The following is a 12316-nucleotide window of genomic DNA, read 5'->3' as shown; positions in this document are numbered from 1 at the left end:
GCGCGCGCGCACGCTCGCTGGGGTTGGGGGGCGCTGCTCTCATAGGGGTGAACTCCAAGTAACAACACAAACTGGGGGGAAAAAACAAATATCTAGACAACCCAAAAAGCTGCTTACCTTGTGCAGGGTACTCTTCTAAGAGCTTCCATGTAAACATACTACATCTTTAGCTTAATCCTCAAAGTTAGACTCCCCACTTCATAGATGAGAATACGGAGGCAGAGAGAGATAAGAGAGCTTGCTCAGCTCACTCCCCTAGGAACTGGCTGAAATCCAGGCAGTCTGCTCTATCCTGCCAGATATATGTCGGGAGCTTGGAATTTGGGGGAAGGATTGACAAGTCTGACTTCAAGAAGATTTTTATAGACACACACTTGCTTTTCCCCCCTGCAAGTGCCCCCTCCCTTGATTATCCGAGAGGAATTAGACCCCTACCATCCAATGAGTCAGGTTCATGAAAAAGGGTCCTTTCTCAATGAGGCCAGTGTCACAAGACCGCATCCCAGCTACCGTGTCTTAGACCACAGAGGACTTTTGCAACCAAGTGACTTGCGAGTCATACAGCCCGTGAGTGGCTCAGCTACTTGTGAAACCGAGTTGTCTGAGAGTTTCAGATTCCTCTGGGAGGGCCCTCTAGAACCCTCTGTCACAGAGATGGCAAAGATCCGGCACACTGGCTGCTTTGTCACATCTTACACCCATGACAGGCACCAGCAGCTGATCAGCGAACTCTTTTTCACAACCCCAGGGAGGCTTAGGATCCTTCAGGACACACCTCTGAGCCAAAGCCCTCCGATCCACCGCCATTGAGTGGATGCGCTCACAGCGACCCCCCCCCCCAGGGGTTTCCAGGGTGTCCATCTTTCCATGCTCTCCCACGGAGCAGCTGGTGGATTTGAACAGCTGATCTTGCAGTTAGCAGTCCAACACTGAGCCTGCAGAGCCACCAGGACCATCTCGGAACAGACTACACTCAATTGGCAGGGGGAAAAACTTGCTTCTCATTCCTGCCTCAGTTTTCAGGAGGCAAGAAAAGTTCCTGGCAAAGAGGTGACTGACCAGATGGGAACACACCTGACCTTGACCCCCCAAATCCCCAACCCTCATACTTCCCACCTAACCCCATACCTTCAGTCTGTGACACCCCACCCCCCAAAAAACTAGCCTTCCTCTAGAACACAACTGCCCGTAGCCTCCTACTCTGACCAGAACGCTAACATAGCAAGAGGCAGAAATTCCCTCCAACTGAGCAAGGCACTAGAAACCTCTGAGGTGGTGTGGGCTGGCGTAATCCAAGTTTCACTTATTTAGCTCTCTGTCTACACGTGGGACAAAGACCCCCAGGTAAGGTCCTGTTCTCCTTGAAGCTAGATATTCTCTTTTGGAGTTGGTCAGCCTTTGTGTAGTGACTATTGTGTGCTTGTCAATTCCAACTCCAAGCGGCCCTATGGCACCGGCTAGCGCTGCCCAAGGGGTCTCCCAGGTCTTTTCTCCCTGGGAGATGCTGGTGGATTCAAACTGCCAACTTTCGGCTTGGCAGCTGAGCGCTGCAGCATGGCCCCACCAGGGCCCCTTTTATAAATAGTAACCCCTAGAGAAAATGTGGCTCTTCATGATTAGATTAGCAGAGTGATGGTATGGTATGGGAGAAATAAGGCAAGACTTACATGTCCGGGTTCTAGTCCTGATTCTGTGCACTAGCTCGGTGACCTTGGGCATGTCACTGAAGCTCTCTGAGCCTCCAGTTGCCTCATCAGCAAAAGGGGGATTATCGGACTCCCTGGCCAGACCAAGCGAGAGAATGCAAAGGAAGCTGTTTTGCAAACCGGAAAGTGTGATACACTTATTACTTCTGATGGTTTGGGCAGGGTTACTGCCCTGGCCCCGCCCCGCCCCACCCCACCTCTGGTCTCCTGAGCCTGTCCTGCTTACTTTTAGGGCTGGGGAGGCCGTCCACTCGGATGCACTTCCCCTTAGGGGTCCGGAATTCAGGGACTGCAGGCCGCCCGATCCCCTCCAGATCCAGCTTCCTCTTGGCCTTGGGGAGAGAGAGGGAGGCAGAGGGTGAGACTGGGGCCTCCGTTCTCCATTCGCCTGCTCAGGGCCACCAGCAGCCACCACCTGTGCTTCCATTGGCCACCAGCCCCAGGGAAAGGAAACTACACCTGGAAGTACCCATGACCCAAGAAGTGACCTTTCAGGGGGAGGAAATGCTGTTTTCAGAGAGCCACCCCCACGCCCCTTCCTCAGAAATTGAGGCACTCCAGACCCACCCGAAGCCTGGGGCTTTCTCCGGCAGCCTCCTCACAGCCCCGCTCTGGGCCCATCCAGGAGGAGGGTAGGGAGGAAGGAGTGGGTGGGGCCTAAACCACATCAGGCTAGGGAGAGGCCCCCTGCAGAAGCAGCTGGCCCCAGCTGGCCCCGCCAGGCCCGGTGCCCATCACAGTCCCACAGCTGGCTCTTATCAGGGTGGGGCCTGGGCGGATGCCCAGGGGACTTCCTGGCTCTGTGCCAGGCCCCAGGGAGGTGCCCACATAGGGAAGCAGTGCAAACATCTCCCCCGAGTCGGGGCTCCAGCAGTCTCCTGAATAGACTCCCTCGGCCTTTCTTTCTTTGCCTTGAGGGGCAGACAATGACGCCTTCTCCTGTCTTAAGGACCAGCAGCTGAGCCCCCCGCCCCCTCCTGCCAAGCTTGGGAAACACCTGCTGGGGAAATCAAACCACAGACCCATCTGCTGCTCTCCACCCACTGCCACCGGGCCCCAGTTAGGCCCTGAAGCTGCACTGGCCCGGAAGCGGCCTCTCCCAGTGAGGGCTGGGCAGGGCCAGGGATGGGGCACTGGGGCATAGGTCAGAGCCCTGGCCTTGAACCTCCCGGCTCCTTCAGAAACCTAGGTGTGACTTGGGCAAATGCTCAACATCTACAAGCCTCCATTTCCTCCTCTGCAAAATGGGGTGGGGAAGACCCACCTCCAGGTGGTTGTGAGGATTGGGGGGGGAGGCAGAGGGGGCGCTCAGGGAATTCAGCATCCCTTGCCTAGAACCCAATCTTGGCTTCTTCTGGACCCACCCTTGTGGGGAACACTGAGCCCACTTCCTGGGCCGCTCCCCAGTCACCCAGGCACACCTAGGCTCCTCCTGCAGTGAAGATACACAGCTTGTTTTAACCTTGGGTAGTGGGGTCATGCTAGGCCAGGCTGAAACTTCTAACTGCTGCTGTGCACAGCTGGGCTGACAGGTGGCTAGGGCAGTGGCAGTTCCTCTCTTGCCCCCAGGCCTGCCTCTTCCAGGAAGTCTCCCTGGGTTAAACAGAAGAACCCCACTCTTTGGCCTAAGGAGCCTGGACATAAGATTCCTCTCAGACCAGGACATGATTGAAACACCTCCCTGTCACACCCTGAAGAGTCCTGATCTGCTCTCCCACAGGCAGCCCCCTTAATGAGATGGGCTGGCTGCGGCTGCAATCATGGGCTCACACATGACGGGCAGGGTTTCCTCCTCTACCTCGCCTATCCCACTGCCACCACGACCCTCCCAGGTGGTGGGATCCCAGGTTCCAGAGAGGGTGACTTACTGCCCAATCCTTCTCCAGGACCTTCCATGTGCCCCACGCCAAATCCCAGCACCCATCACTTTCCCCACATCACCACACCGCTCCCGGTTTAGAGCTGATGTAACCGAGGCTCAAAGAGCTCCACAGATGCCATCGGTCCTGATTAAGGTTGTTCATCTTGGGCTCCTTGGTCCCATCCCTCAGAAGAAGCACCAAGGACAGAGGGCAGAGGTGGGGCAGCCAGTCCCCCCGGCCCTCCCGAGCTGGGAACGGGGTAGAAGGTGTGGGGGGAAGAGAGGACTCTAAAGCCCGCACGCATTCACAGCAGTTCTGTAGCACCAGAATTGGTCATGGCTCTTGGCAAACGAGAAGTGGAGATTTAGAGCGCGTAAGCCACAAAGCCAAGGTCACGCAGAAAGAAAGCAAAACCAGGGTGTTGGACCCAGGTCTGTTTAATTCCAAAGCCACCTGCCAGGCTGCCCCAGCTCCTTTCCACACATATTTCCCATAATTTGCTGGAATTTCAATCAAGGCCTGGCCATGAGCACCTGTCCCCATCACTTCTTTCATGTATATTTGCACACAAGCTCTCTCCCTTCTCAAGCTCCGTCTCCCCCTTATCCTGCACCTCTCTGCAGCAGAGTGCCCACACACACACACAAGGACACCTCTCTGACCCCTGTGGGCACTGCCTAGGGAAGTTGGCCCTTGGGCACAGGGTAAGCCCATATCCTGGGGAGGGCCAAGGGGAGGCTGCTTGTGGACAGGCTTTGGAGTGAGACCAAGCCACATTCCCTTTCCTCTTGCTTGGATGAAATCACAATCAGTGCTCACGGAAGCGGTCATCGAGAAATCAAGTGGCGCGTAGGGCAGATCTGCTGCACCAGACCTCCTGAAAGTGTTCAAGATCAGGGACGTCTCTCTGAGACGAAGGTGGACTTCCAGAACACACAAATCTGTCCTGGAAGAAGTACTGCCAGAATGCTCCTTAGAAGCAAGGACGGCAAGACTTAGTCGCACGTACTTTGGCCATGTGATCAGGAGCCCTGCCCCTGGGAGGGGACATCATGCTTGGTAGAGGGTCAGCAAAAAAGGCCCTCCAGGAGACGGACTGACATAGTGGCGGCAACAGTGGGCTCAAACCTCATTGTGAGGGTACAAGGGACCAGGTCGTGTTTTCTTCCGTTATCGCAGGGTCACTATGAGTTGGAATGAACTCAATGACACCTACCAATAACAACTTTCTTAGTTGGGTGGGCTGGAAAAGTCGGCTGGCCTCTGGAGCCCCATCTGTAAAATGGGGTTAATTTGTCACTGCACACGGAGGGGTCCATGCAGAGAAGCCCGGAAGCCCTTTGCCCTTTGTGCGCACACAGGAGAGCTGAGTCACAGATGCCCGGGCACCCAGAGGAGAAGGTTCAGGGTGAGTTGAAAAGAGCATGAGGCCTGGGCCAGCCCCCAAGGCCTCCAGGTCTGACCTGGACCCTCTACGGCAGCCCCTGGGGCTGTGTCTTACAGGCCTGGGGAGGACTCTACCCCACCTTGCCAAGCCGCAGGGAGAAGACTAAAGGTTCTTCTTCCTCAAACACGCCACAGCAAGGTGAGGAAACTGGGGCTGGAAGAAAGGAAGTGACTTGCCCAAGGTCACACGGGGAGGGGAGCCAGGTCTCCCCGAAGTCAGAGTGAGATGGTAGAGACAGGCAAGTATAAGGGGTCAGGAGCCTCGTCCCCTCCAGAAGCCTGCTGCCACTGCATAGCTGGGCAGCCTGGGACAGGCTGCCTGGCCTCTCTGAACCTGCATCTCTTCATCTGACCTGCCTGATAGGATGGTTGGTTAAAGTGTCTGTTTTCTTTCTTGGTTCTCAGAGGAAATTTGCAATAGGTAGAAACATAGGAAGGAAAGAACCCTGGTACGCAGGATCACCCGGTCGGGACAGGGTGCCGCAGGGACAACACTGAACAATGCCATGTGCCTAGCCTCCAGAGTGGGCACGCAACAGAGCTTCTCCCCTGGCTCCGCACTAGATGGGGAGCAAGGAGACCCGGGGTCTCACTGTCCACTACGCCATTGAACTCGGTGGCTGTTGCCAGACGTCCCTTTGAACAGCGGCACTCTCCCGTGGAGGTACAGTGGTGAAGCACTGGCCGGCTAACAACAAGGTTGGTGGTGTGAGCCCACCAGCCACTCCGTAGGAGAAAGATGTCTGCTCCCCACAAGATGACAGCCTCGGAAACCCTGCTGGGGCAGTTCTACTCAGCCCTTTGGCTCCCTAGGAGTCAAAATCGATTTGCCTGGCAGTGGCAAATCCTGCTCACCCTGCACTTTGCAGTCTGGCCACAAAGCCAGCAGCCACACCCAGGGTTGGGTTCGGCACAGCCCCAAGTCACACCCTTGTCAAATGAGTAAGCAGGGGCCCCAGGACTGCCCACAGGGCTAAGAAGCAGGGTTCTGGGCCTGGCAGAGGGGCTCAGGCTCCAGGGGCCACACCTTTAGGGTGGTCTGATACAAGGCGGCTCACCCCTTCTTAGTCTGTGACTTGGGCAAGTGACTTCATTTCCCTGCTCAGTTTCTTCATCTGCAAGATGCCTCTTCCCAAGCATCTTGAAGAGAAGGAATGTGAAGAGTGACAAGCAGTGGCTGGCAGACTCAAGCACTGGGTGACAGAGCCATGCTTGCTGAGGTCTCCGAGTCCCTGTGGGAGGGACAGTGCAGACAGATGCACTGAGCTCCTTGGGGAGGGAAGCGGTTCAAAACCACAGCTGTTCCTGAAACTCCACTTGGGTGTCAGAAAGCAGCTGGCCAGAGAGGGCCCCCACCACTGAGCCCCTTCCCTAGGGCGGGTAGTGGGAGGCCCAGCCAGGGTGGACAGCCTAAGGCTTACATAAGGGTGGCCTAGAGAAGAGACTGCCAATCACCTGCCTGGTGGGTCAAGAGACCTCAGGCCTGGTCCCTACTCTACACTGTCCCCCTGTGAGGCCTTGGGCAGGTCACATGCTTTCTCTGAACCTGTTTCCTCCTATAACAAGTTGCTGCTAACACCATCTACCTCACAGGGTACCAAAGGGGATTCAGCCATGCAATGCTGACAGCAGGGGAGTCCCAAGAGTCCCAGTTCTCCTTTGCCTGACCCGTAGGATGGGGATAATAACACCTACCCCTGTCTCCTCCCTTTGTGGGGAAATAGCGTGCAGGAAGGGACTCTGGGTGCCGGTGAAGCATGATTCTGATGGCTGAATGGGGGCTCTGCCTGCTGGTGGATACAGCTGTGACCAAAAGCCTTTGGAGTAAGAGGGGGGGCCTTCTCCCTGTACCTGAACTAACTCACCACGTGCAAGGCTGCACAGATCACCTGTAAACACTCCCAGCTCCCCTCCTCAGCCTGCCTCTAAAGCCAGGACGTGGCGTTGGTAGGGCACCCATTTTCAAGAGGAGGAAACAGAGGCTGAGGCTGAGCCTGGACTCACCTAAGGCCACAAGGTAGTAAGTAGCACAGTCGAGACCAGAAACCAGGCTAACCAACCGCCACCCACTCCGCAGGGCTTTTCCCACCCCTCCCCCGCGCTGTACTTGTTTCAATTCCCATGGGCTCCAGGAATTCCACTCCCACAAAACACGCCCATGCCCAGGTCAGCAGGCAGCCTGGTGCCACCATGCTTTAGGCCTCCCTAGCAACAGGCCTGGGGCTGGAGGAGGGAATGGCCAATCTCAACAGGAACCCCAGGGGGCTACTCTCCCCCCCTCCCTGGGGGTTTTGCACCTGCTACTGGCAGTCTGGGAGGGCAGACTGGGCCTGGGGTTAGGACCACGGGCAGAGCCTGGGGAAAGAATTGGCTGAATGGACAATTTGGAACCTGCCCAAGACAGGCTGGACTCATGAGACCTATCTACCCTCCTGTTTAGAGTTGGGACCCCCAGTGTCTTCAGGCCAAGCCCTATGCCTGGACAATAGCAGGTGCCCAGTTCTGATTTCTGGGCTAGACAATGAATAAAATGAATGAATGAATGAATGAATGGCCCTGTAGACTTCCCCAAAGTTACACAGTGATCTAGGGGGTGTGAGCCCATTCACCAAACTCCCAGTGCCAGTGCTCTTTCCACTCCACTCCAGTGGAAGAGGTTATGCCACCCATAGCCCCCAAATAAAGGGGTGTCTTCTCCTTGAATACTGGGAGCAGTGGGTGCTTCTGGATTCTTGAAAGCCAATCTTCCCCCTCCCCAAAATCTGGGTCCCAAGAGCCCCTCCCTCCTTCTTCATTGGATGAAGGGGTGGGGGTCCCCAGCATTACCGGCAGACGGCCTGCGGGCACACATCTCACTGCTTGGCCCTCTGGTCCATGGGGGGTGGCGTCGAGGCAGGTGCCGGGTGCCGTGGCGGGGGGCACCGTCTGCTGGTATAGCGAAGTATAGTAGGTGGTGGCGGCTGAGCAGAGCTGGGGGCTGCCAAGGCCTGGCGGCCACAGCTCGCTAGGACTCATCACCGGCAGCCCCTTTGGGGTCGGCCCGGTGGCCGGAGCCAGGGCCCGGGGCCCTCGCAGCATGGCGAGTGCAACGCCCCCTCCCCACTACAGCCTACAGCGCCCGTGGGCACCTGCGGGCTCCCGAGCCCGCCGCGGCTTACACAGCCCGGGGCATGGCGCGGAGGCCGGGGGGAGGCCGCCAATAGACGCCTGCGGGGCAAGGCCGGACCCTCCCCTCCTGGCCCGCGGCCGAGCCAAGCTGCGCTTGGAGATCGCCGCTTGGAGATCGCCGGGCGGCGGCAGCGCTGGCAGGGGCTGCCCCGCCCCGAGGGCGGCCGCGACCCGGGACGGCCCTGCGCCCCCGAAGCCTGGGCGCCCGGGGGACGGCCCGTTCCGGGGAGGGGACTTTGGGGTGGTCGCAGTTCGGCGGAGACGCGATGCGCTCGGATAGGGTTAGGGGGAGCGATGTCACCGACTCTCTCCCGGCTCGCCCTCTAGTCCCCAGCCCTTCTCTGCCTCTTTTTCTTCTCCTTTTTTTTTTTTTTTTAGCGCCAAACTGCGTGCCGCGAAATTTGGATCTCCCGCGGAAAATGCTGCGTTTCGATTGGTCGCTGCAACAAGAGCAGGCTCCACCTCCCGGAAAGGACCTGTCCTCGCGGCAGCGCTTGCGCCACGAGCCTGGCTGCTTAAAGGGCCCGCCTCCTGTATCACTGAGCTTGGGGATGGAAGGAAGCGTTTTGGTGTGGAGTGTGAACTTAACATTGGCTCTCCTTAAGGCACTCCTTAAGCCAGGAGACCTTTTGTTAGTTTGTGTTCTAATGTAGCTAGTACCTCACGCAATTGTGCCCATCTTCCCACTTAAATGAAAGCCAAGACCCGGTTCTTTTTCTTGGCACAGAGAGCGTTGGAGTCTCACTTACCTCTTCATAGGTGGAAACTACCATCTAGAACGCCTGCAGTTGTGCCAACCACTAGTAGATCCTATATGAATGTTATTGTGGTGCGTGGAGTCGGTTTTGACTCGTAAGGACCCTGTGTACAGCAGAACCAAGCACTGCACGCTGGGTCCTGCACCATCCTCACGATTGCTGACATGCTGTACAAGTAAGTAATTTAATCCAGCAAGCCAGGGAAGGGGACTGATGATCACCTTCCTAACCATCAAGAATCTGAGAGGCTGGGTAACTTGCCCAAAGTCACACAGCAAAATGTGCTGATTTGCAGAGCTGATTTGAATCTGGGACAGCTTGGCTCCAGAGCCTTTGTTCTCTTAAGAGGTTCCTCCCCACCCAGCCTAGCTGTGCCCTACCCCTTGTGCACAGCCCTGTCTTGTTTCCCAGGGCCCAAGGCTTAGTGAATATTTGAACCTCTCCCGATTTCTCCCAAACAGCCCCTCTGTCACCAGAGCCGACCTCGCTCGTGCTGAGGCTCTGCAACGTGAGAGTCCAAGTCAGCTGATTCTTGCCTGGTGCCCTGTGGTTTTCAGACAAGCCTGGGCCTGGAGTTCAAGGCCTTGCGGGGTCCTTCTCCAGCTTAACAGTTGGTCAGTGGGTGAGGGCACCATAGCCGTGAGGCTTGATGGTGCTGTATCAGTGCAAAAAGCCTTGGTGCTGTATCAGTGCAAACATGGCCCTGCCATGTACTAGCTGCATGATGACATGCTAGTTTTCTTAGCTCTCGGGGCCTCGGTTTTCTCCTTCCTCTTGCACCCACTTCTTTGGATTGTGGGGAAATCTCAGAGAGAAAGCATGAAAAACTCAGCACAGAGCCTAGCTCATAAGGAACCTGAGCACTGGCAGCTGTTAGCCTTAACCTCCCCTCCACAGACCCCTTCTCGGCCGGGCTGGCTGCGTATTCCACTGATCTCTAAGGACCGGCATCCCCCGACCTTCTCCTGGAAGGCATTTCTGCCTGCCTTCTTCTCTCAGTCAGAGAGCATCTGGCTTTGTGTGCACCTTCTTCTCCTGCCTCCCGTTCCAAAGCTCTCTTTTCCTGCCTCAAGGACCAGTTAGGTTCCAAGCACACTGAAGGATCCAGGATGTGTCCGTCTTGGATGCCCCTCAGCCTCTAGGGCAGGTGTCCACACGGCCTGCCAAGGACATTTATCCGGCCCGCCGGGTGTTTTTGCCCTGTTTGATTTTTTACTTCAAAATAAGATTTGTGCAGTGTGCATAGGAATTTGTTCATAGTTTTTTTTAAAACTATAGTCTGGCCCTCCAACGAGTCTGAGGGACAGTGAACTGGCTCCTTGTTTAAAGGGTTTGAGGACCCCTGCGCTCTAGGGTCTGGGTCGGCAGGCAGCAGGTGGGTGTTAAATGTTGATATGATCCACTCATCTTCCAAGTAGAGAGTGGTGGAGGGTAGTGAGAGCCGAAGTAAGAAAGTGGAAGGTCTCTGCCCTCTGCTTCCTAGCTGCCCAACTGGCAGCTGCTCCGCCTTCTTAACCTCAGATTCTTCACCCATCCAATAAGAAGAATACCACCACTTATTGATTTATTTATTTCATCATTTCACAGGACCTAGGACATGCTCCTGAAATGATGGAAGTGAGGATGAGTTTTAATGTTTATTAAAAGTCTACTTTGTGCTAGGTTCCAAGCACTCTGGCTCGAGCTTCTCCTCTGATCCTCACAGCACCCCTCAGATGCAGGCACCATCATTATCCCCATTTTACAGATGAGGGAACCTGGAAGGAATTGTAGCAGAGCAGGTTTGGGGAAGACGCAGGGCCCCTGGGCCAGGGAGGGAGATGGGGGTGGTAGGGTGGGGCTGAGAGGAGAGAAGCCAGCGAGGGGGCTGTGAGCCAGCTCTCTGCGGTTGAGTTTCTGGCAGCTGGGGCTGGCTTTAGAGTTTCATTGCCTGGGAACCGACTAATTCCTGTAAGAAGTGTGGGACACAGATCTGAACTCTGTCCTGGCATTTGCACCATTCCTGTTCCATTCATTCCTACGACCGTGGTATCTGGCAGGTTGCTGGATCTCCCTGAGCCTCAATTTTCTCATCTCTGAAATGAGGATGGCAAAACCCCAAACTTCTGATTGCTTAACCCAAAGTCCCATAGCTGGTGAGTCCACTCAATTAGGCATTGAGTGTAAAGTCCTTAGGGGGTGCTAGGTACATATTAGTACCTGTACTAGACCCCATTGCCTTCAGGTCAGTTCTGATTCACAGAGACTCGTGTGTGCCAGAGTAAAACCTGGTTCCATAGGGGTTTCAGTGGTTGGATTTTTTTCAGCAGTAGACTGCCAGACCTTTCTTCCTAGATAACCTGGGAGGATTTGAACCTCCAACCTTTAGGTTAGCAGCCAAGTTCCTTCATGATGTGCACCGTCCAGGGACTCTAAGGGTGAAGGCAGTGCCGTTAGTTGCTGTTGAGTTGATTCTGACTCACGGTGACTTCGTGTGTGCAGAGTAGAATTGCTTTCTGAGAGGTTCCAAGCTGTGCCGCTGCAGAAGCAGGCTGCCTGACCTGCCTTCCAAGATACTTGAGTGGGTTCTTATTGTTGTTGTATGTAGTTGGGTCGCTTCTGACTCATATTGACGCTACAGGACAGAGTAGAACCGGCCCAAAGGGTTTCCATGGCTGGCGTCTTTAGGGAAGGAGCCTTGGTATCTTTGTGCTTAAAAGCTTGGCTGCTCACTGAAATGTTGACTATTTAAACCTCCAGTTCTAAGAAGCCAGATGTGGCCATCTGCTTCTGTAAGGATGATAGCCCCGGAATCCCTCTGGGACCTTTCTACTCTGTCGTGTAAGGTCCTCAGGAGTCAGAACACACCGCTCGTCTGCTAGTTCGCCCTCATGTGGTGGCATGCAGGTTGTTGCTGTGCTGGAAGCGGGGCCATTGGCATCTTGCACACCAGCAGGCTCACCCAGGGGGATAGATTTCCGCAGAGCTTTCACACTAAGCCTAGGAAAAAGGAATCGGAGGACAATATCCGAAAAATTAGCCACCTTCGGAAGCCTTGTGACTAGCCAGGGAACACGTGCAGAAATAGCTTCAGAAGATGAGCCTCTGGAGTGGAAAGTGTTCGGAGTATGGCTGCGGACGTGCTCCCGCCTTGAAGTAGAAGCAACATTCGTCCCTTGGGCACAGCAAAGCTTCCAGGGCGTTCTTTTGCTTCTAGGGCACAGCTCAAAAGAAGAAGAGAGAGCTGGACTTGGGGAGAGCCATGCAGTTGGACCAGCTGCTGAGAGGAGCACTTCAGTGGAGCATTCTCCACGTAACATCATGGGGAGAGAGATGCTGCCGCCTTCGGTTGGCCTTGGTCCTCACCGCTCCAAAAAGGAGCAGGATCTTTTTTTTT

At 55.5% G+C, this 12316-nt stretch overlaps 1 protein-coding gene and 1 pseudogene across 1 annotated transcript in view; one reads left to right on the top strand and one right to left on the bottom strand.

Moving 5' to 3' along the window:
• Positions 1-8092, bottom strand: part of E2F2 (E2F transcription factor 2) — a 19821-nt gene extending 11729 nt beyond the window's left edge. Inside the window, exons 1-2 of the mRNA XM_045299169.1 lie at positions 7841-8092; positions 1933-2038 (exon numbers count right to left, since the gene is read on the bottom strand). Coding sequence (XP_045155104.1) covers positions 1933-2038; positions 7841-8092 — 358 coding nt within the window. The remainder of the gene's footprint in view (positions 1-1932; positions 2039-7840) is intronic.
• Positions 8093-12261: 4169 nt separating this feature from the next.
• LOC101643609 overlaps positions 12262-12316 on the top strand; it is a 2138-nt pseudogene continuing 2083 nt past the window's right edge.

Source organism: Echinops telfairi, unplaced genomic scaffold (assembly GCF_000313985.2).
Source record: "Echinops telfairi isolate 266 unplaced genomic scaffold, ASM31398v2 ScPeMD7_7457;HRSCAF=8495, whole genome shotgun sequence".
Taxonomy (NCBI): Eukaryota; Metazoa; Chordata; class Mammalia; order Afrosoricida; family Tenrecidae; genus Echinops; species Echinops telfairi.
The sequence above is the reverse complement of the archived record's forward strand: the minus strand, read 5'-3'. Positions and strand labels throughout refer to the sequence as shown.